Below are 25,499 nucleotides of genomic sequence, written 5' to 3'. Positions count from 1 at the left end.
ACTCTGTCATGAAGTTGCTGAAAGGAGTAATGGATGTGATATACGTAAAATGCCTAGAATAGTGCACAGAACATAATAATTCCCTAAGTGTTAGTAATTATTTGTATTACCAGGGCACTGGAGAGTTTTGAAGCACCCAGGCTTGAAAGACAGACAAAGGTAACTGAAACTGAGGAGAAAGAAGAGCTATTTAATGATCATCTACATTTCTCAGCAGCTGCTTAACATATGTGCTCCTCAAAGAATAAAGTCCAATGAGAGACCAAACCGTCTATTCTTCCTGTAAAACAGAATCTCAATACACATATTTTAGAGATCTCTAAAAACAGAATTCTAAATAGCCATACAGAGCCATTTAACTCAAGTGCTACAATTTTCTTAACAATTAAGGTTGTCAGATAAAATGCACAGCCAAGTTGAATCTGAATTTCAGATAAACAACAAATAAATGTTTAGTATAAGCATGCTGCATGTGATATTTGGGACACACAAACACACACACACAAACTACAAACACACACACACAAACTATTCATTGTTATTGAAAATTCAAGTTTAACTGAGCATTCTATATTTTTGTTTGCTAAATCTGACAACCCTATTAATAACCCAAAGTCCAGATAAATGTGTTAAATCGGCTAATGCCTACAACACAAGAAGAAAAGAAATAGAATAATTTGAACTAAATAAAGTATCTTAAGAGGCAATAAAAAGAGGTAAATGGAAAAAACACAGATTTTACAATCAGGCAATCCTGAGCTTCAATTCACCAACCTCTGAGAATTTATAATTAAATTAACTGACTTTGAACAAATTACCCTAACTTAGCCTCGCTGCCCTCACCTGTTAAATGTGGCTTCATTTACCACTTTTCAGGGTTAAAAAATTACACAAAGTAAAAAATAACAAAGACCTGCAACTCCCCTGATGCCGTTCAGGCAATAAATGCCAGAACTCGGTTGTTCCGCATACGATTTTAGCTCCAGAAACTAAAATTTCCCATCATGGCAGCCAAAATCAAACAATCCACTTTATCCTGCAGTAGCTAAACCAAATAAAGTACTCTCCAAACAGTGTTCACGTACAACTTCTCCTTCCGATGACCATCTCATTCTGATCAGTAAAGTTCCTTTAGCAACCAGACTTCTAAGTCTCCACCACCTCTCATCAAGTTTGTCCAACCTGCAGCCCACGGGCTGCATGTGGCCCAGGACGGCTTTGAATGCATCTCAACATGAATTTGTAAACTTTCTCAAAATATTTTGAAATTTTTTTGCGATTTTATTTTTTAGCTCATCACCTATTGTTAGTGTATTTTATGTGTGGCCCAAGACAATTTTTCTTCCAATGTGGCCCAGGGAAGCCAAAAGATTGGACACCCCTGATAGAGATATTAGCCAACTATGACTGACCAGAACTGTTTTCAAATTCTAACTATACTTGAAAATATTTGAATAGAAATATTTGGAAATATTACACTGATTTCCTCATGTTTTTATTCTTTTTTTACAAACTTTTTTAGAGGATACATAATTATCATAATACTAAACGCAAACATCTGTTTCTTAATTTTACACACACAAAAAAGCAAAAAGTCCTAATCACCCTCTGAGTCAATAAAAAGTTCTACAAAAGAATTGCAAATGTACAAAAGAAAATTATTTTCCAGTGTAACTCTTGGGCCTAGGTCTTCCTACTATTTTAGAGTCATACCACAAGGGGGATTATTTTCTAATGTTCATTTCACAAATTGCTTAACTAACAATATGCTGTCCAATCTTTCATTTAGTATACCTTATCTTCTCTCCACACACTGTGACTTCTTTGAAGTAAAATTAACCAAATATTTCAGCAGTTTAACTAGTGGGAAGCAAAGAATTAAGATTGTAGATACAAAGGTGCTGTAATTGTGTTTTAATCAGCTTATTAAATACAACATGAACATGTATCAATCAACTAACATTTAATTTCATGGTCTATGATTCAAAACTTTCAAAAGCATAACAGTACAACGTTATCAGCATTTACTTCACAATTCTTTTCCAATTCAGTTTTTACTCATGTAAAACACTTAAATATTTTATGACAATTGTTAGATCTTTTCAGACTGTAACTTAATTTGGAATTTTATTAAAATACAAACATATTTTGAAATTTACCTTTTCTTGAGAGATATTACCAACTCAGTCCAAAAAGAAAAATATCTATATATAGAAAAACACAGCAACATAAATTCACAAAGTTGGGGAACTAAATATAGAAAATTTTTTAAAATCTATTTCAAATATTTCTATTCCCAATAGACGAAAATCCACCGATGAAACAAACTACTATGCTAAAGCTTGTTTTAAATTGTTGCTGCAGAAAATGCAAACAAATCTCTATAAATCTCATTTAGAAAGAACACTGCCTAATTGCACATTCATTTAGGAGTATTATACAAAGATTTCCCATTATAGTGTCACATTTTGACTTGGAGTGTATGTGAACACACTTTTCTCTTTTTCCTCTATTAAAAAAGAATGGCTTTTCATGATGTGAATAATTCAGTTTTTCACAGAATAATTTATTTGTCAATATTTTACTTTTGTTAAGTTAAGGAATAGTGAAAATTATTAAGTCAGTGGATTCTTCTCTCTAGCATTTTGCTTGACAGCAAAAATCACTGTAGTTTTAAAATGTTTGTTTCTGACAATTATTTTTTCCAAGTGGAGAAGAGTTTGAGAGTCAGGGTCATTAACATCTTTTACTAAGACAAAAAGATTCAGCTATAGTTACTAGGATACCAAAAGAGATTATAGTCAGGAATACTTACTAGGGATGTCTACTCAGAAGATGACCTACTAACTAAGCAGGAATAGTAATGCAAACAAACAAACAAAAAATCTAAAAATCGAGGGCAATCCCTGCCCTCAAAGAGCTTACTATTGCCTGTTTTTAGTACATAAAATTACAAAAGAGTACTTTAAATAAGTTTTTTTTTTTTTTAAGAATAGAAATAAGCAGCCATCAGGAAGGAGGGAACTTAAAAGAAAAGCCTACGCCAAAGAATAAGTCAAATGTTTCATCCTAGTTTGAAGAGTCAGATTCATTAGCTCATTAACTTATTTAACCAAACTCTAATGACTCAGTACTATGTGCCAGTTATGATTCTAGGCATTCCCAACACAGCAGTGAATAAAACAAAGTTCCAGCCCTTAATGAGCTAACATTCTAGTGAGGAGACCAAGTAAAAGTGCTGTAAATGTTTACATCTGCGAAGACCTGTAAGCATGGAGGCGTGTGTGTGCAGTATGAGTATGTGGTGGAGAGGCTTCGAGAAAGGTCAAAGAGGTCTTATTTATTTGGCAATTATTCTATATGCCAAGTGTTCAGCTAGGCCATGAGGAGAGTGTGTTTAATAGGAGGCATATGTTCTTTGCCGCTAGAATTTACTTTAGTGGGAGATCCAGGTAAATTGTCAGGAAAGTATTCTGGTGCCCCTTGTTAGCTATGTAACCTGGTAACACCTTCATCGTGAATCATGGCACTAACCTTCATGCGTATGCACTAAATGTTTGTAAAACATTTGGCATTCTGCCTGGTAAACCATAGATTTTATTATTACAGTTAAGTGCCCATGTATGGAATAACAAGAAATGAGATTGGTGAGAATTAAAAGTTGCAGAAAAAGGGAAAGAATAAAGGTCTTTTAAAAAATCAAGAAAAGGGAAGAAGTGGGCTTCATATGAGGAAGACTCACAAGACACACTTTGAAGTATATTTATAAGCCTACAAGGAAGATTACACTATGGAATCACATCACTCTCCCAATTAAGTAATAAGAATTAAACTAAACATGATTGGCAGAAAGAGAAGGGAGAACAACTTAGATATTACAAGTGGCTCTGCCACCATTTCACTCAATAATTGAGTAGTCAAGTGATTATGAGATTTATAGAGAAAAAAAATCTGCAGTGCCATAAGCCATCTAGATCCTACATTAAGTGGGAGCACCTCACCTCACTGAGTGTGAGTCTAGTAATCAAAGATACGTGTTTTTCATATGCATCCCCTAAATGCAAATATACTAACTAATCTGCACTCAAGTGAATAAATAGCAAAGAAATTTGGATTAGATGTAATTTTCATCACCTTTTATAATTACTTTATAACTAACCCTGGCTTAAGATGTTACTCCACCTGTATGATCTCCATTTTACAGATACACAAATCAATGTGCCCAAGGACACACAGGCAATACACGGCAGAGCCAAGATACCTGCCTCATTCTGCCTAGCTCCAAATCCCTGAAGTCCTTCCATGATGCCCAGCCTTCCCTGAGTTTTGATTTAAAAGGTACAGGCTAAGATTAAGGAGAAAGACGATCTAAAATATATATGAGGAAAACATAACACTAACAGGTATATGTAGGAAAAGATAAAGACATTAAGATCAAAGATAGGGAAATCAAGTCAGAAGGTGAGGTGTAATAACTGCTCATCACAAATTTCCAGAATATTGATTTCATATATTTTACATCAGTGCACACTAAATATTGAAGTAGTCTAGAAATCCAAGCATTTCAATATCCAAGCTTGCAGACTACCTCTCACATCCAAAAGCAGCACACACGCACAAAAAAAATGCTTCACTAAATCATGTGTCCAGACCTAAAGTAACATATTTTGTTGTCTTCAAAATAGAAAAATAGGAATATCTGCCAATAAACTAATGGGGAAAAAATGTAAGTAGAAGATAAATGAATGTTGGAAGCAAAGAAAAAACCTTCAAATTATTAGGTTACCAGTGCTTCTGACAGTAATCATGAAATCGAGATATTAAAAAAAGTAACACACTCCTTCAAAATAAGTCTTTGGAAATACACCCCCCTCTCCAATCCCCACAAAAAAAAAAATGCTGCAACTAAATTATCTGTGACTGGGTACTCAAACCAACAAATATGTATATCAAATCCTATGTCCCATTATAATTGAAACAACTTCCCCTCATCTTGGCAGGGCGGGGTCAGGGGTGGGGGAAGGGAGGAATCTGTGGTCCCAATAAATAAACGCCATCATATGCAGTAACAATAATGATAGCAGCTACTGTTGTGCCATACATGATTCTTTCACTTTGCACCCTATTGAAACAGATACTACTATCCTCATTCTACCAGGGAAAAAACTTGGTCTCAGAGGGATTAAGTAACTTGACTAAAGTCATCTAACACTGATAAATACAGAGAGCTGAGACTCACATTCGTATGTGCCTGAAACCAATCAACACCAAGGTTCTTAAAGCATTTAATACTGCTTCTTTATTTTAAAGATTCAAACTTTCCCATGAGTATTCTGCCTTTTCTAAAAGTAGACCTCATAGACATGAAATAATTTTCCTACGCAATATTTTTTAAAAAGTTACTAAAATGAACAAGCAGTCTCTTAAAACTATATACTGTTTTGTCCCCAAAGGCAAGCCCTTCTTTTTTGTTTATCACCATTTCATACTGCACAGATACTATCCTTGAATGGCACATAAACTGATAAAATGAGAACACTAAAACATAATGACACATAAAAGGAATATATTAATGTTAAAAGTCAGAGAATAATGTCTCAAAAATTTGAGAAGTGGCCTCTACCAGATTCTCATTAAAAGACTCTAGGCCTAAAGAAACTTAATAACCTCCTGTCTTTTTGAAGTGCAAATTTTACCTGGGTCGTTATGGGAATGAGGCACCACAAAGACTTGAAGGGGTTCAGTGTCCCATTCATTAGATTCATAAGTAATGTCAAATCCTTGCTTCCAAACTCCACCATCTGGATTGTCAAAAGAAATTAGACTGTAAACATCCAACATCTAAAAATGTAAAAGAAAAAAAATTAAAGTTTAACAATGATTAATTTAATGTTGGTAAATATTTGCTCAAAATTATTCACTGCTATACTCTGCATATATATTTTATAAAATAAAACTATTTCTGTAGACATTGAGGAGTTTAGAGTAGAAAATATTCCATCACCATTCAAAGGCTTGAAATGCTATTTGTGCTACAAAACTACCCTGACAAATAATCCCTCCCATCCGCTTCTAATAAAAAAAAAGTTCATTCTATTCCTTCTTCTCCTACTTTACTTCCAAAACAATTTAATAGAAATTTATAGAAAAAGAACCATGAAAAAAATTTCTGATGAAATTTGATTATGACCAGATATTTCAGCATTTTCAAAAACAGTTCTGAAAATGATATTTTACTTTGCGCTATCTTTATTTTATAGTAAATCTCATGTATATTAAAAATCTATGCCTGAACAAAAATATATCTATCTATAGCTATTCTTCCATGTAGCATATGTTATATCTACCTATCTTATCCTAGAAGTAAAACTACAACAGGGTCAACCAGGCATAATCATCTAAAAATTGAGAAAATTTTTAAAATTGAGATTTAGCTTTTATGTATCCTATTGTTTGCTAGCTTTTCAATGCAGTATTCCTTCTGGCTAATAATGTTGGGATGCAAAGGAAAAAACGGTGGGAAAAAAACTAAAACTTTACTTTTGTTCTTCATAGTCTCTATAATATTAAATGTGACAACACAACCAAACAACCTTTTGTAAAATTTAAATTATGTTAAAACTAGACTGCAAAAATCACATCCAAATATAAGTTATAAAAAAAATTTAAAGGCCAAACAAATTATATGAAAGTCAATACAAAGTATTTTAAGCCAATAATATTTCTCTCCCTATGGAATATATGAGTTTAATAAATAAAATAAAATCTTCTCAAGGATAAGCTGACAAATCTTTGGAAACAAGCTGGGCAGGAGGATGTGTTAGCAGTGTCTGTTTCTTCCTTCAGTCCTGCAGCTCTCCCAGTACCCTCCTGACTTGCTCTGCCTGACTTCCATGGTTGCTCTGCAACTCCTTTCTGTCCAGCCCAGATTTAGACCACACAACAAAAATAATTTTTTTTTTTTGGCTCTTCCCTTATCATGGATGACAACAAGGCTAAGTACTCAAGAAGTACTCAACAAAAAACTAAATAAAGCCAAACCTCACAGAAACAGCTATCCCTGTAAGCACAGGATTCTGATCCTATCAGAATCTGGCTACACTCTAGCTGATGAGGTTGCAGGTGCAAGACCTGGCCAGCTCCACTGTCCCCAGCTTCCAGCTTGGCCTGTGAGCCATGACCTCAAGATCATATCATGTTCTCTGCCCTCAGCAGTTAGTGGAAAGTACATATTTGAAAACAAGGCCAGAAGCCAAATAATTTTGTCCAACTTTAAAATATTTACCCCTTAGGATCCTTCCCCCAAAATCCAGTTTCTGGTCTAAGGCACAAGGTTAAACACAGCCTTGCCCTAATTTGCAGAGCCAATGTGAGTGAAACACTCTGAGTTTAAGAAAGGCAGAAGTCCTTTCCAATGCTGGTTTTCGACTCCATTGCCCTCTATAATAGCGCTGTCCAAGAGAAATATAATACAAACCAAATTTTTAATTTTCTAGTAAAACAAAGCAGTTGAAATTAATTTTAAAATTTCATTAATCCAGTATATCCAAAATATTATCTTAACACATAATCAATATATAAATGAATTAAGATATCTTGCACACTAAGTTTGAAACACTGTGTGTGTACATTACACTTACAGCACATCTCAAGCCACATTAGTCACATTTCAAGTGCTCAGTAGCCACATGCAGACAGGGGCTTCCATACTGGAAAGTACAGCTCTAGAATATTTCCCTTCCCTCTTGCAAAAGGATATTAAGAAAAAAAAAAAAAAAGTCTAACCTTACTTTGTACAAAATCTATAATGTACAACTGATATATAATAAGAACATGGATTTTCTTGTATTCTCCAAAGGAAGGTAAAAAAAAATCTCTGGCAAAATTTAAACCTTTAAAGGTTTTCAACTATTACAGAAAATAAGACCTGAAAAGCATACAAAAAGACTGTATTCACCTAAGTATAAAATAGTAAGATAAACTGAGAGAAATAGAATTATGGAATTTTATCACTAAACAGAACATTAATGTTCATGTGACTAATCAAAATACTTTACAAAAAGAGAAACTAGAATCCAAAGAGTTTAAGCAACTTACCAAGTCAGAACAGACATCAGGTCAAATCTTAAAAAGAACTAAAAGAAAAAGGCCAGTGATTATTAACGAATGTATACATTACCTGCACATCTGAATTGTGACTTCCACTTTGTGAAGCAAACAGACAGTCTGCAGTGTCAACTGAGAGGGATAATTGTGAGGGCAGAAGATGTGAGCCAGCACCTTGGCTGAAATTGCTTTGTGAACTTTTCGGACCATCCTCCACAGACTCACTCAAATTGATGACTGAGTCTCTAATATTTGAGATGATCTCATTATTCTCAGCTAGCAAACGCTCCAAATGGTCTATTTTTTCTTGCAACATTGAGAGCTGGCCCTACAATAAAAAAGAAAAAGGCAGCTATATGAAATACTAATATAGATCTGCTGAGGCATACACATTTTTTTTTTTTATTATGTGGTTGCCTACGAGGGCAGCCACTCACCCTTCACTTTCCACTTTTATAAGTGGGATCACAGAAAGCATGAACAGCTGGCAGGGTTGAAACACCAATTTACAGCAGAAAATCTTCTCCGCGGCTGCAATCTTTGCTTAATCATATTTCAAGACGTGCAACAGAAAGACCAAAAATATTTTGGGAAATATTTCTGTTCCCCTCAAACTCAGTCCTAAAAGATCTTTGGGTCCCTGGAATCACTGTACAACAGCATATTATATTCAGGTATGAAATTTTTAATTTAAGTATAATTGACTGGAGTTACTCACAAGGGTCAAAAAAGTATGAACTTGAAAAAGATCATTCCATCTCAATCCCTTAACACTAGTGGATAATCCTAAATAAGAAATATCATCTATGGAAAAATCAATTAGTCAATTCAGCCATAAGCATGAACATCTCCCAAGTAACCATACCCTAAGTCATTCAGTCTGCTTTTGCTATACTGTGTGTCTTAAATTTTTTTCATTGATCCTCACATTAAGAGGGTTGCCATCTCTGTAACATAAACCTCGTTATACAAAATAATACCTCACCTTATGAGAGCAAGGACAATCTTTACCTTGTTCACCCCTATATCCTGGGTTCCAAGTACATAGAAGGTACTCATTTATTTGTCAAATGGCCCTCATATTTCTGAAACTCAACAATAATTCTTTAGTGAATGGCCACTGTGTCAGGCATGTATGCTAGGAAGACATGCATAAGATACGGGCCCCTGTCTTTGAACACACAAGGTGATGTTATAACTAGCAAAAGCCTCAAAAAACCCACATTAAGGTTTTAAAAAACTACATGCATGGTGAACAAACAACTCTGGATACTCATTACCAGGAAATAACAGGAAAGCAGAAAGGAAAGAAGGAAGAAGGGAAAAGAGAAAAGGATAGAAAATATCCAAACGCCCAAAAGTAGGGGACTGGTCAAACGATAGATTCATTATCATGGAAGGGATGTCAGCCACTGAAAATTTAGAAATATAAATTGTTTTAAAATAGAAATGTAAGGAAAGGTATTTTCAGAAGATAAAGTAAGGAAAGGTATTTTCAGAAGTGGTGAAAAGGCAGTTTAAAAATAGTATGTATGGCATGATATGCTTTAGGAAAAAATATGAAAGACCATATAACACACAAGATATAAGGGTTATACTCACAGGTTATTGGTCAGTTCAACAAGGGGAAAGGGAGAAGTTAAGAGACTGAGATCTACCAAGAAAAGGCCAATCATTTGAGCAAACTATGCCAGAATTGGCAGAAGTCCGAAGAGACTGCAACAGATTTTGGAATTAAAAAAAAAAAAAAGTAGCCAAAATTAGCAGCAAATCACTGGGGGTGGCAGTGGTTGGGGGCAATACAACACTAGGGGTGAATATCTACAGCCTGATGTTAGAGAAGAAAGGAGCACAAGACAGCCATGTACCTTCTCAGACCTGAAAGATGCTCTCACAGGCCTCTCTACTTAGAAGCACATAACAGAAAGAGCCCTCTACACATTAAAACTATAGTCCTTTAAAGGCAATTGTCATCTCTAAGATGGGGTGGGGTGATAAGTCACCACAAGATAGAACTCTAAAGCCTGTTTATCAGCATACACAGAGACAAGAAAAAGTTTTAGCACAGGTCCCATCCTGAAAGACAAGCCCCACTGCACCAGTGAAAGGCAAGAGAGGGAGCACACATCACTTTACAACTGGAAATGGCAAAGCAAACGGGAGATGAGTGCAACACTAGTTCAGGGCTCAAATAGAGAAGCTAGTTGAACCATGTAGATTCCAGATCCTCAGAGCTGTCGAGTAGTATCGTCCTATAAACCTTTACACCCTTCTTTGTAAGTGCACATCAACATTGGTTACGAGTGATTCTCCATGAAAAGACCAAAGGGGATCCCTTGGCATAACCCAAAGTTCAACCCAAAGAAGCTAAAAATATTTGAGTCAGGTACACAGTTGATGAATCTGTATATATTTTCCTAAATACATATGCTATCAAAGGCTGTCTGAAATAGGGGAAATGCTTTTCTTCACTTATCACAACACCACAGACTGCAGCTTTTGAAATCCCTTCTGATAGATTCTGTTGAATAATTCCAATACTGAAGATACAAATTTACCACAGCAGGTAATGGTAAATCAAGTTACTCTTATTACAAGCAGTATTAGAACATGTTGATTCATCTCGCCAGCAGTACAGCTACACATCTCCATAAAATAAAACATTACCTTAATCTAAAATGCCATCATCACAGAGCTTTTAAAGATACCACATTTTGTCCGGGCACGGTGGCTCATGCCTGTAATCCCAGCACTTTGGTAGGCCGAGATGGGTGGATCACCTGGTCAGGAGCTCCAGACCAGCCTGGCCAACATGGTGAAACCCCATCTCTACTAAAAATACAAAAATTAGCGGCTGAGCGCGGTGGCTCACGCCTGTAATCCCAGCACTTTGGGAGTCCAAAGTGGGCGGATCACCTGAGTTCGGGAGTTTGAGACCAGCCTGGCCAACATGGAGAAACCCCGTCTCTACTAAAAATACAAAATTAGCTGGACGTGGTGGCAGGCGCCTATAATCCCAGCTACTGGGAAGGCTAAGGCAAGAGAGCCACTTGAACCCGGGAGGCGGAGGTTGTGGTGAGCCAAGATCGCACCATTGCACCCCAGGCTCGGCAACAAGAGCGAAACCTGGTCTCAAAAAAAAAAAAAATAGATAAATAATAAAAAAATAAAAATTAGCTGGGTGTGGTGGCATGCACCTGTAGTCCCAGATACTCTGAAGGCTGACGCAGAAGAATTGCTTGAACCTGGGAAGCAGAGGTTGCAGTGAACCAAGATCGCATCACTGCACTCCAACATAGGCGATAGAGCGAGACTCCGTCTCAAAAAAAAAAAAATACCACATTTTATCTTAAACTTACAATATTATAATACTACAAACTTAATACATGAGTGCCCACATTTCTCCAGATCTTTCTGTACTTTGAGGAAAAGATCATTTTAGAGCCATATACACAGCAAAACTGCCTATAGCTCAACAAGTACACACTGAATAAGAAGACAACCCTTCCTGGGAATATTTTTATTATGGCTTTGGTCCCATAATCCATGGATAAGAGTATTATTCAAAATAAACATTAGTTAGAGGAGATAGCTCATGAAAAAAGGATCCTACTCATTTAGCTTTAAAGATATCATTAATGATCAGTACCTGGAATTCTGTACTGAATTAAGTACATGGAGAAAATTATGGCCTAGGGATATATGCACACAATGGTCTAAAGAACATCATTTTTAAAATTATATTATGCAGTGGAATAAAGTCTCCTTCCAAACAGGTGAAATTCTTGAAATGAACACCCTCATAAGCAAATTCTGTACATGTGACAGAGAAGAGTGGAATGAACTTAAAAGGATGCACTTGTAGTCTGCATTAAAGAAACAGAAATCATAGATAATGCTTCAATTATGCTGAGAAGTCAAAGAATACTTATAGTAACATTGAAAAAGACAATTTTCTGTAGGGCAAGAAAATCACTTATGAGAAAACTACTTTATTCTTTGATTTGCTAATCAGTTCTACAGGGAGGCCACAGCATTGCACCGCTCAGGAGTGGGGAAGGAGGTCATGATATTTGATTTACTCCGCTTTTAGCGAAAGAGAAAAACCAAGCAAAAAATCACATATCAAATACCTTTGAGAGAACAAATTTAGAGTCTACCACAAGGTAGAACAGGCTCAGTTACCACTCAGTCCTATGAACAAAATCAATCAATGTGTATCTACAGCTAAATCCGTAAATTTATTACATAATTATTTGCCTCAAATAGGACACTACCTGCTGGGTAATGGCCTCACTGTGATCCTTCCAGCATGGCTGAATCTGTGTATCTTCTCCTGCCTTCCTGGAAAACTGTGTGCCTTTCCTTCTCCCTGCTTCAAAGGCCAACCCTCTGCCGAGCAACAATCCCATTTATCTCAACTGCTCCAAGGCTTTGTTCTTTGCCCTTTTGATTAAACCCTCTCAATATTGCTCAATCAAGTTCCACTTCTAAAAGCAACTCATTCTCAGTAATGTAACATGTTCTATTAGATCAAACTATACGAAATTGCCATTCTCATAGGTAAAACATAGTCAAATATCACCAATTTCGTAAGGTTGAACTTAATATTTATTATATGCTATATACATCTAAAAAAGTCAAACTCCTGTGCTTCCACCCTCCTGTGCTTAACCCCATGTGATGGTTAATTTGGGGTTCAACTTGACTAGATTAATGAATATCCAGATAGCTGGTCAAACACTGATTATTCTTCAGGGCTTCAGTAGGCACTGGGCCCATCCTTTATCTACTCAAAGTGAAACCCAGGTGGTTTAGCAATTGATTAGAATTATTGAGCTGCCCCAGGTGTATCTGTGAGAGTGTTTCCAGAGGAGACAGTGTGTGAGTGGACTAAGTGGAGAAGATGTGCCCTAAATGTGGTAGTCACCATCCAATCAACTGGGAGCCTAGATGGAATTAAAAGGCAGAGAAAGGGCAAATTCTCATTCTCTCTCTCTAAGAGCCTGGCCGCTTTTCCTCTCCTGCCATTGGATGTCAGAACTCCAGGTTCTCCAGCCTTTAGACTCCAGACTCACACCAGTGGTCCCTGGGCTCTTGCACCTTCCACCTTGGACTGAGCTCCACTATTGGCTTCTCTGGTTCTAAGGCCTTCAGACTTAGACTAAGTCCTGCTACCAGCTTCTCTGGTTCTCCAGCATGCAGATGCGGATGGCCAATAGTGGAACTTCTCATTCTCCATAATCAAATAAGCCAATTCTCCTAATAACTCCCTTCTCGTGTGTGTGTGTGTGTGTGTGTGTGTGTGTGTGTGTGTGTGTGTGTGTGTCCTATCAGTTCTGTCTTTCTGGAGAACCCTGAATAAAACATCTTACATTCCCATTCCCCTCCAGGGCCCCACCCACTTCATGTACCGGGATTATCAAAAGTTTCTCTCTACTCATTATCCCCCTTCCTTACAAACTCCCATTCATTCATCTGCCCATTACAATCAGCATCTGCTCACCACTCCACCAAAACTGACCTTGTAAAGTTCCCAGAGGCTCCCATGTTTCAAGCCTGATGAAAAGCACTCTGCCCTTACCTTATCCATCATCTCAGGGAGTATTAGGCACAATGGAGCACTCCTTCCCTCTGGAAATGTTTTCTTTACTCATTCCCAATACAACATGCCCTAGGTTTTCCTCCTGCCAACTGTTTATCAGTCTCCTTTGCTGGCTCCTTCTCTCCCAAGCTCTAAATGTTAGAGCACCTCAAGGTTAGCTTCTTGAGCCTCTTACCTCTCTATACTCTCTTACATGATCTCATCCACTCCATGATTTAAATTCCATGATGTCTCCCATATTTGTATCTCCTGCTGAAACCTCACCCCTGAAAAACAGACCCATATATTCAAATACCTGCCTGATGCCTCAAATTGGCTTTCAAACTTAAGTCCAAAAATCATCCTCCTCAAAAAGACACCTACAGTCCTCAGATCTCCAGTAAAGGGCTTTAATCTCTACCTAGTTAGGCACCCTCAAAATCAAAACATTGTACACCACAGTCAGTAAGGACTGAATATCTCTTTCTCTCAACTTAGCTTCACCTTCATCTTATCTCCGTTCCAAGCCAGCTCCTCCCCACCCTATCCTAAAACCTTTGTACATGGTCTCTGTTTACATAATGCTTCAACTCTCATGCCAAACGTCACCTCTGCATAGCCTTCCCCAGCCAGTCTAAAACAGGCCTCCTCATGTTATGGTTTATCTCAATTTATTTCTTGTTTCCTCCACAGTGTTATTACAATTATCTATTTTATTCATGTATTGCTTCCCTCTTTTCCTCACTAAATGAATCCCTATATTGACAACAGGCACCATAGCTGTTTTACTCAATGTACTGTACCCTGATGCCTACCTACCTAGCACACAGCAGGACCTTAGGTATTTATTGGGAGAAAAAAAGGAAGGAAAGAAAGAAAAATGGCATGTAACATTTTTTTCTAAGTATTCAATGTTTTGGCATATAAACCCACACCAAAAATAATACAAATAAAAACAAAACACACTATTTTTGAAGAAAGAAAATCCAAAAGAAGTCTTCACTGCATCCCAAAAAGTAGGTAAGAATGGGAAGGAAAGAGCTAATTAATAGGGTGGTTTTCATGGGCTGTTTGGGAAATAACATAGAATGGGACCCACATTGGCCACAGGATGACAACCATGACCTGGTGAATAGAATACAATATGTGGCTCCCTTTCTAGAGCAAAGATTATGGATTCTGTACAGTCCAATCAAAAGTTTTCCATTTTCACTACCATCACTAACCTGGCTCAAGAGACTATTATTTTCACCTCTTGTGGGGAGTGAAGGAAGTTTGGAAAAAGAACCCCAAGATAATTCTGGACTATTTCCTACCATGGTAGTGATATAAGATCTGCACTCAACCAAATCAAGTTTCTAGTTATAAGAGCTGTAGAAGATATATATGTTTATAATATACCCACCAATAGCAGCATTCAGAAGAAACAAAACTTTACCCCAAAGTGTATGCATGTATCTGAAACTTAGGATCTATACCACCTTTCATTTATGTTTTTTTTTCCTTCAAATCTAATTGTGTTAGATTCAACATATCACTCCAACACATCAAGTTCTTTCTGGACTCTGATTATGTCATCAAATGTGCCCACCATGTAAGAGCAAAGATTACCTTTATCTTTAATGACATCCTTTACCAGATAAAGGTGGAAGCAATTCAGCTTAATGGCTAAGCATTGGCTCCTGTTCAGGCTATCTGGCTTCCAATACTAGTTTCCGCACTTATTGGCCATGTGATCTTGGGGAAGTAACTTAATCCTGGGCCTCAGTTTCTATGGGCAAAATGCAGATACTAATATCCATTGCTTGGACTGGCTGTGAAAGAATTTAGCACAGGACCTGCCAACAAGTAAGCAGTGAAGAAAGTATTATTGCAGCTGCTGCTACATAGTAAAAGTATGGCTTTTGAAAAATCACTTTGAAGGGTACTACAATATGCACCTCCAGATAGTATGTGTCATAATTAAGAACAGACTCTGAAGCCAACCAAAATTTGAATTCTGGCACCCCTACTTACTGGCTATGTAAGTCTGGGCAAGTTCAAAGTTACATAACTTCTCTGTGCTGCAGTTTCCTCATCTGTAAAATGGGGAGAATAATACCTAACTCATAGGGTTGTTATGAGGATTAGTTAGTATATGCAAGTAAATTTAAATAGTGCCTGGTGCAGTAAGCAGAATAATGTTTAGTCAAAGATATCCCTGTCCTAATAATCCCTGAAATCTGTGAATACCTTACCTTACATGACAAAAGGAATTTCACTGATGTAATTAATTTTAAGGCTTTGCAGATGGGAAGAAAACCTAGAATATCTGAGTAGGCCCAATGTAATCATAAGGAAAAGAGGAAAATGGAAGAGTCAGGCCAGAGAGGGAGATGTGAGGACACAAGAAATCAGAATGATGCTATGGCTGGAAGGCAGCCTTGAGCCAAGGAATGCACTCAGCCTCCAGAAGCTGGAAAAGGCAGGGAAACAGATTCTCCCCTGGAGCTCCAGAAGGAATGCAGCTCTGCAGACATCTTTATTTTAGTCCAGTAGGGCCTGTTTCAGACTTCTGACCTAAAGATCTGTATGATAACACATTTTTCTTGTTTTACGCCACTAAGTTTGTGGTGATAGCAGCAATAAGAAACTAATATACTTAGCAAATAGTTGGCCCTATAAAAATAAAGCTTATATTCTTATGCTTAGTCCTTTTTAGAGAAATTCTTGCCCAAATCTCCATCATCAGAGCTGGAGAGCCATGACCCTAAGGAGCTGTGAGCCCAAGCAATGGAGGGTGAGGCCGTGCAACCTCATAAACTGTCTTCCAGGGGCATAATTTGGTCTAACAAGGCTCTACACCTAACTTTGAATAAAGGAGTTAAGAAAAGACAGAGTCACCCTTGATGGTTCAAAGTAATTTTCAGAAAAAGCAGCATCAACATCTTTATCTTAGACTGAGTTTTAGAATCAATCAATTAAAAAATTTTAAGCCATTCTGGAGCCACAGTAGGGCATATGGAGTAAAAGACTGCAGTTTGCCAGGTAAAAGCCATGGTAGCTTGGACAGGAAGGGAAGGAACATGAAAGAATGACAAGAAAGATGAGTTAGGAATGGGAGGGGCAGGAAAGGAAAAAAAATTGGCATTGAGTTTTTTGCTAGGGCAAGGGGGAGGATTATGGGTGGCATTTTAGAGGAACAGGCCCACAAGCCAGTTATTGGGGAGGAGACAGAAGGGCAAATGTTATATTCTGAAACTATTAGATAGCTGAATGGTGGTGTCAGTGAACATGCAAGTCTGGAACTCAAGAGAGAAGTCAGGGCTAAATATATAAACTTGAGTGGCCAGAATAAATATGAATTTCAAGCAATGGGAACAAATGGGATTACCTAGAAAAAGCGCAGAGATCTGCCTTTTATAATTTAAAATGGCTCACCAGGCGATTCTCACACATCCCCAGTTAAGAAGCGCTGCATTAAAGCTAAATATAGGAACTGCGATTTGGTAAAAGAGAGTCTGTATTTCCAGTAGGGGTGTCATCGTTATTGCTGCAGTCCCTGGTCAGTCAACCACTATTCAATCTCTACAGAAAAACCCTGCCTTTAGTCAGATCTCTGGAACTTAACAGGAAGGCTTTTGGGCTTGATAAAACGACAGGTAACCCTCCAAACGCCCACTCCACCCCTTAAGATGTGTAGTGCTGAGGCCAAAAAGAGTGTGAACTGGGGCTGTGGCCACGATTCTGTATGTATCTCCACCTGTCTGTCAATGAGCCACAAGCCAGTTATAAATAACCTTTTAATGGTATTTTCCAGACTCAGAGCTTAACATGCCTGAATTTCTTACAAATTGTGGAATTTGTCTTTGTGCAGCCACTTGTCCATTCAAAGAAATAAATGCCCTCACGATGTGAGCACAAAAAATACGTAGCTACAGAATACCTTACCAAATTGCAGAAGCAATATACTCTTTGCCCAGGCAAATCATTTTTCATAAATCTCACACCTGCCTAGGTATGACAGTAACAGAGGCTGCTCAGATGCAGGTAAGAGTGCCAAATGACTGTGAAGGGAAAAGCTGGGACTCCAAGCCCAACATCCCTTGTTCTGGCGGAGCACTCAAGGGACTCATGACTACTGCAGCTGGGCCACCAACTTAGTAGCTGCCAGAATCACTACACAGGATCCAAGCCCTGACCTCGAATAATAGCATCTCATTCCCTCACCACCCTCCTCCAAAAATGTGGTCAGGACTCCAGTTGCTGACGTTTTCTACAGGTTCCAGGAGACAGCACCAGCTCCACCCTATGAGTTTCCAGATGTATGTTTAGATTAGAACCATATGGCCCTATCTGCACCAGCCCAATATGGCTGCACAGAAACTACCTCCTGTTGAGGCAACATTTTAGACATCAAGCTATTACATAAAATGAGACTATGCAAAACAGATAACCACTTAAAAGTGAGTGGAAGAAGGGTGTATAACTAGGGCAAAATGTGTAGATTATAAAATTTTAATAAAATGCAGTTTTATTACTTACAAATCCATTTAATAACTGCAATTAAGTGGCACTAAACATATTAACTGTTGACTAATAGAACTCTTTCTTTAATTCAGCACTTCCCAATCTGTTCTATGGAACACTATTCTTTGCAGGATTTTTTTTTTAAAACCACACCGACTTTACTTCTAAAACTTACTTTTAATTTATATTCTTATGCTTAGCACTCTGACAGAATCTGTCAACAGTGTATCCCACCCAAGAACTTGCATGAAGGTTCATGTGATATACTTTCAGGCCTTAACAATTCTCAGCTAAACAGGGTCATGTTGTTAACACATCATATAGGCAATGGTTGCTGGTCTATGTTGGTAATCTGTCTTACACGTTTGACAAATGCTTATCTTTGTACACAAGGTTATTAGGCACTATCCATTTATACTACCTAAACACATTTACCATGAATTAATGCCATGTATTGCATGTTAGGATATGCTAACAAAAGTTCTGTCAACATCTTATAATTTTAAACAAGTAATTTTGACAAACAATTTCAAAACAAAAAGAAAATAATTGTCAGTAATCAACCTAAACAGTGTTGGCCTATTAAAATAAATGCAACTGACATGTCTGAGATCGTTTTTCATACAGAAATAGTTTTGGAAAGCCTCTGAAGGCAGGGTTGTATTAAAGTAGATAATCAACCCCCCTGCAACCTTATTTATACTAATCATCTCCTGAATAAGTCCCTTCTATTTCTTATTGACAGGGGACAGGTATTTAGGCAAGTCTCATCTGAATTATTATAAATTCTGAATTTCCAAACTACTCTTTATACAAGCACTACAGACTCTAAAGTTTTACAAATTCTTTCCTATTGCCTTTCTTTATAAAAATCCATCTGTAACAACTGGTCTACAAGGGCAAGGTGAGACACAGTAAATACCACAGAAGCAACAAATGCAGTAGTAAGACATAACATAATACATAAAAATACAATAACAGCAAACTTCTAAATATCATACCATTGGTTATCAAAGATGAGTTAAGGATACAAATTTCTGGAGTTCTTCTCAAATCTCTTTTGTTTAAAACAATTATTGGTTGGATCTTCTACCTAAAAGTCGCAAGAAATATCCTATACATCAAGTGTTGTTATTTGACCCTACAAATTTTCCAGAGGTAGCCCAGGGTCAAAGACAGTTTTTACTTCTCCAGTTCATGGGGTCACCTACCAGCCCAACAGAAGGGGGTTTTTCTTTACTATCAACAAGAGGCAGTTTGGAGGGTATTCTCAGAAATCTGTCTGACTTTCAGAACAACCTTCAAACTTCAGCCCTCTATTTGGGGTGTTGCATTTTGATCCTTAATAAATCTCTCTCTCCCTCTCCACCACCTGGCTGCCCATCCTCCCTACACACACAGACACACACACACACACACACACACACACACACACACACACACACACAATTTATGTTCTGTCTTAACCCAGAAAAAAAATAATTTAGTCCTATCATTTGTGCCAAAGATGAGAAGGGTCTTTTTTAAACTCCTACTAAAACGCTTCTTTGAAATCCTTCCTTCTGATCATCTTATCTTTTCTTAGGTAAGCTGATCCATGAGCTGCTGGTTTCTGACAATTTGAACACAAGCTGCTTTATTTCATTAACATCTGCTACAAAATATTCTTAATGTAAGATGTGCAGCTTTTGGTTATCAGAAATGTACTTGGCCCTGCCCTCACTAAGCACAGTCCCCAAGTGAGCTCATTCATTCTCGGCTATGCTGATGACTACCAGATCAGCATCTCCCTTCCCTGATCTCTCACTGGCTTTCCAGCCCACTTGGTTATTTCCACTAACATCCACGTCATCATAAATGAAAATGAACTTGGCTTTCCAGATCAGCTTGTCCCTATCTCCTTCTGCAAATAGTACAACCAGTCTCCAACACCCCAATGGAAAAAGGTAGGAGAAATTTTCTGATTCAAGCCACTCATCATTACCCTTGATCAAACCTGTTAAAAAGCTTTGGTCTTTCTCTTTACAAAATGTCTCCACATTTTTCATCCTCCCGATTCTAGCCAATTCAATACTGGTACAGGGATTTACTGCCTTATGTCTATATTACCTCAAACAGATTCTCAGCTGCCTTCCTACTTGAATCTTCCTACACACAGCTACCAGAATAATCTAGATTGAATATTCTCTTAGCTCCTTTCCAGGTCTGAAATTTTCTACAAAATTAATTCTCTCACACTGCTTTTCTCAAGCAGCTTCCTGGTATATTCAATAACTTGGAGTGATTCACTACCATCTAACTCATAACTCTTCAGACAAACTCTCAGGGCAATTTGCAATCTGATCCTGAACTACCTACAGTGTTTTCCCAACTACTCTTCACAGGCACCAAAGATTCTAAATCAAGCCAATCTCCTCCAGGATTCAAAGCCTTCATAAGCACCGTACTTTACACTAGCAATTTTCTTTCTCCCTTCAAAGTATCGTCCCATAGGAAAAGCTTAGCTTCTTTACCCTCTCCTTTAGTCAACTTAAGCCAGGCCATCACCAAAACTTGTTTCTGTTTTTGAGTTCTCTTTAAGGCCTTTGTCTTTATATCAGGAATGTAAAATACTATCATTGACTCTTGTTTTAGTCTTAGCTCCTGTATTCCCAGAACCTAGAACAGTGCCTGCTACATAATAGGTACGCTACAAATCTCTGTCCATTGGTAACAACTAGCATTTACTGAGCACTTACTATATGCCAGGCAACATTCTAACCTCTTTAACTTCTAATGAATAATAGCACTTAACTGTCTCTAATAGTTTCACAAACGGCAGTTTTGTTTCCCTAAATAACTAAAAAGTTCTTTCAAAACAAGTAACATATGTCTACCACAATTTCCATATTACCTAACGCAGTAAATTTTCAAATATATGCTGGATATGGGTATAGTACAGTGGAAGGCCAGTGAATTATAAGTCAGGATGCATGTCCCAGGTATCCTGTGACTGGGCAAATTGCTGAGGTCTAGTTTATGTGTGACTCGGTGCCCTTATCTGAAAAATCAAAGACTAAAAATTACCTGACCTGGAAGGACCCAGCCTACTCTACAATTCTGTGCCTGAATTTTTCATATGTATGACTTTTCTGGAATGCTGGTGACTGTTAAAAGAATGACTGCTTCACTGGATTCTAAAAACACCAATTCAGGACTTTATGTAGAAAATGATTCTAAGAATGATTCACATTCTCAGGCTTCAATGTTCCAATGCTCTACAGGTAAAATGTTACCACCAAGGCCAGGACCCATAAATGCCACATTCCTCTACATCTGTGGTATGAAGAAACAGAAGGGAACTGCTGCAAAGTACATCTTCAGCCCCGAAGTCCTCACCCTGAAGGGAAAGGCTTCTCATCACAAAGGAAACAAAGCACTATCAGTTCTAGAACAAGCATGGCAGTTTGAGTAAACAGTAATTGTGAACGACCAAAAAAAAAAAAAAAAAACCGGCAAAACTTCATACTTTCAATCCTGAGTAGGCACAAGGGACCAAAATGTTGGTGCATAATGAGTTGTAAAATGATTTTTTAAATAATGAGATTCAAGAGACAGGAATCAATAACTTCTATTTCCTCTGACGCTAACAAAAAGGGAAAGGAATTAGAAATAGACAGAAAAAACAAAAACTACATATAAGGAAGTCATGGTCCAGAAGTTAAGGAAACTGAAATATAGCATGATTCTCACCAGCTGGAATATAAGAGACTCCACTTGCTCTAATGCTCAGAATATTTCCTTCAAGTGGCACAGGTGTAATCATCAAGATTATCCCTTCTTCTTATGAAGCCAAACTACCTGACATATACTGCATGGTATTTAATATCATAAAATTGAAAACACTATGTACTGGTTTTCTTTTTTTTAACATTTTTTATTTCTTTAACTGACAAATAGGATGTGAGGGCGATCTAGCTGCGAAATCTGTCACCCCATTGATCGCCAGGGTTGATCCGGCTGATCTGGCTGGCTAGGCGGGTGTCCCCTTCCTCCCTCACCACTCTATGTGAGCCCCTCCTGAAGCTGCATGCTCAGTCGTAGAGGATGACCATCCCTGATGGAGGACGGGTCTTCGGTCAAGGGTATACAAGGAGCTGCACTCCCCTGCTGGAACCTCCAAACGAGCTCTCTTTAACTGACAAATAAAAATTGTATGTATTTATCAAGTATATCATTTTGAAAAATGCATACATTGTGGAATGCTAAATCAAGCTAATTAACATATGCATTACATCACTTATTTATTCTTTTTTGTGGTGAGAACACTTAAAATCTACTCTTTGCAATTTTCAAAACTACAATGCTTTATTATTAATTATAATCAGTATGTTGTACAATAGATCTCTTGAACTTATTCCTCCTACCTAAAATTCCGTATCCTTGTTTACTGGTTTTCAATTTTTGCAACCAACCTATAGTCAGAGTACATAACACATTCAGTCACAGAATGAAATGTAGATGATATAAGGTATGTTGATGTAAAAAAACTGATGGCTGAGGGAGGGTGAGAAATGAGAAGGAAGAGAAATTGAGTGGGAGAAGGCTGAGAAGTACCAAATTCCTTGACTGACAGAGTGGGGAGTCACTTTAGGCCTAAAGTTGATGAATCAAGAAAACAAATGCAATTACATCATTGAAAGCTGTTAATGTATATCAAACAGAAATTGAATACAAAACTTTTTTAAAAACTGGGAAGAGTAGGGGGTATTGAGTTAAATTCTTCATCTCTTATAAAGGGAAACAATAGCTCAAAATTGAAACAAAAATCAAAACAGAGGTATATGCATATATTTAAAGAAGGAACCACACATGGAACATAAAGAAATGGTCAGAAGTGGGACTCAGAGAAGAGTGGACTAAAGATGGGGAAAAAAGGGAGAGGGATTCTATTGTCAATGTGTACCTTTCTATGTCATTTGAATTATTTCTATGTGCATTTATACCTTTTACATGTTTAAAAGAAAAAAAAAATCATTGGTAAAGTCCCAGCTCTCCGGACTCCTCACTGAAGCCAATGAAGTGCACCAGCAAGAACATAGGACAGGGTCAAATTTGGAGTCTTCTCTGCTCTTGGAAAAAGCATTTAATTTCTCTGGACTTCCAAAGGCACCACCTGCCAAGGAGGCCAGTGGTAAATCCATTTACATGTGAAAAATACACAAATGCATACATTTTTAAATGCAAAAAAACAAATACTTAAAAAACTCTACTTAACACTAACCTTAATACTACTCGATGAGACGCATTACCCCCATTTTGTTCGGACTAAGTATACTGCAATTTAAAGATGATACTAAAATCTGTGAGGACACAAATGGGGTGTTAGCCTGTGTCACAGCAAAGAAAGTGACATATAATCTTTAAAAGTGAAGAAAATGATGAAAATTAGCAAGAACTGCTCTTTGATAAGCAGAAGAGCAGGCCAGTACCTCTGCTGACAACCTGAAAGTACCCTGCCTCCAAGCTGAGCAACGCTCAGGATCCCAGAGACTGGCTGAGTTCCATCTTCTATTTACAGCTTATGAAGAAGATACCTATACCTGAGCTCTCCCTTCTCAGGACTAACTAACCCAAGCAATCAGACTGGGCTCAGAATTAAGCCCATCTGTGAATTACAGCAGATCCAAAAAGTCATAAAGTCATGGTTTTCAGTCTTGAAGCTATGGATCAATTTTGCCTAGTTCATGGCCCAGAACCTTCCTTCCCAGAGCAGTCCTACAGTGCAAAACCTTCAGGTGAAAGAAGAGAAACAAACTCATCAAGCATGTCGATGCTCTAGCATCAAAGTTCCCCAAGGATACCTGGAAATCTATGAAACACGTAGATAACACAAGTTTTAAACCACTCTCTAAAAACACAAAGTTTGACCAATGCTTATCTAATAACCAATTTACGAGAATTTTGTTTGTCTTTAATTAACTCACATCTACTTTAACAGATCTAACAATACTATTTGCCTCCAATATTAACAATAGAGAAATATAGTTTAAACTAGGGATTGGCAAACTCTGAAAAGGGCCAGAGAGTAAATATTTTAGGTTTTGTGAGCCAGTTTCTGTCTTAACTACTAAACTATGCCACTGTTGTGTGAAAGTGGCCAGAGACAATTGGTAGATGAATGACCATGGCTATGTCATGAAACATTATTAAACCATTTAAAAATGTAAAAACCATTCTTAGCACATGGCCCTATAAAGACAGGTGGCAGACAGATTTCACTCATAGTTAGCTGACTCAGCAGAGTTCAAAACCAGAGGCCTTGGAGACAAAAGAAGGAAGATTATTTGTCAAGAACTTCATTCTTTCCCTAACCTCCCACCTCCATCCCACTTTCGTAAAAAATGCTATTTAGAGGACAAAATGAAATGATCAGGAGGAAAGTCTCTATCCACTCTCCTTATTTTCCAGTTTCTTTCCCTGCTTTTTCTCATCTCAAGAAGATATTTAAAATGTTGTAACCAGAATCATCAAAATTAACAGAAATAAAAACAATACACTGAAAAGTAAACAGTCTGCCTGAGAAAACTGCAGACATTTCAAAACATTTTTGCACACAATTTTTATACTATCTTATTAATCAATGTATCTTATCTTCCTATGTTAAGAGGAATAAATCTGGATAAGTGCCAACCTGTAATTCAGCTGGAAGAAAGTAAAAGATGATCTATTTACAATGACCTGACCCTAATGTTTTTCTCAGAATACACACGTCCAATTGGAAAAGAATTTTTTTACGTTCCATTATAAGAATCTTCCATTTTTTCCTTCAACTTACCTATGAACATAATCTATCCTTGAAATTTTTTGTAACATACTACAATCTAGAATCCTAAATGTGTAAATGAATTTCAGGCATCCTGAGAAAGAATAGAGTTCACCCATCAAAAAATGCTAATTGGCTTTTTGAGCTTCGGCCTTTTGATCAATCCTTCCTAAAACACAGAAGTGCTAATGACACGTACTGGGTATAAAGAAGAGGCCACAGCCAACACGGTTTCAACAGGGATGATTCCCACTCCCAGAGGATATTCAGAGCAGTGCCTGGAGACATTGTTGGTTCCTACAAGTAGGGGTACAGAGAGAGAACGGTGATGTTGGCAGATATCAGGTAGACAGCAAGGATGCTGCTAGATACCCTACAACGCACAGGACAGCCCTTAACACGAAAGAATTCTCTGGCCCAAAATGTCAACAGCAAAGAGGTTACAAAGCCTGGATAGAGGCAGCAAATGGTAGAGTATGTCCAGTTTTAAACTAA

At 37.5% G+C, this 25,499-nt stretch overlaps 1 protein-coding gene across 7 annotated transcripts in view; it reads right to left on the bottom strand.

The window, feature by feature from the left end:
• Window positions 1-25,499, bottom strand: part of MAN2A1 (mannosidase alpha class 2A member 1) — a 190,445-nt gene that overhangs the window by 158,369 nt on the left and 6,577 nt on the right. For 6 of the 7 annotated variants that reach the window (XR_010156965.1, XM_063810525.1, XM_517864.9 and 3 more), the window contains 2 exons: window positions 8,180-8,434; window positions 5,697-5,841 (listed from right to left, as the gene is read on the bottom strand). Coding sequence is in view for 5 of the 7 variants with exons in the window: in XM_517864.9 (XP_517864.2) it covers window positions 5,697-5,841; window positions 8,180-8,434 (400 nt within the window). In the remaining 2 variants the exon portion in view is untranslated. The remainder of the gene's footprint in view (window positions 1-5,696; window positions 5,842-8,179; window positions 8,435-25,499) is intronic. The other variant, XM_063810528.1, reaches the window with a different exon arrangement.

The sequence above is a fragment of the Pan troglodytes genome, chromosome 4 (assembly GCF_028858775.2).
Source record: "Pan troglodytes isolate AG18354 chromosome 4, NHGRI_mPanTro3-v2.0_pri, whole genome shotgun sequence".
Classification (NCBI taxonomy): domain Eukaryota; kingdom Metazoa; phylum Chordata; class Mammalia; order Primates; family Hominidae; genus Pan; species Pan troglodytes.
The sequence above is the reverse complement of the archived record's forward strand: the minus strand, read 5'-3'. Positions and strand labels throughout refer to the sequence as shown.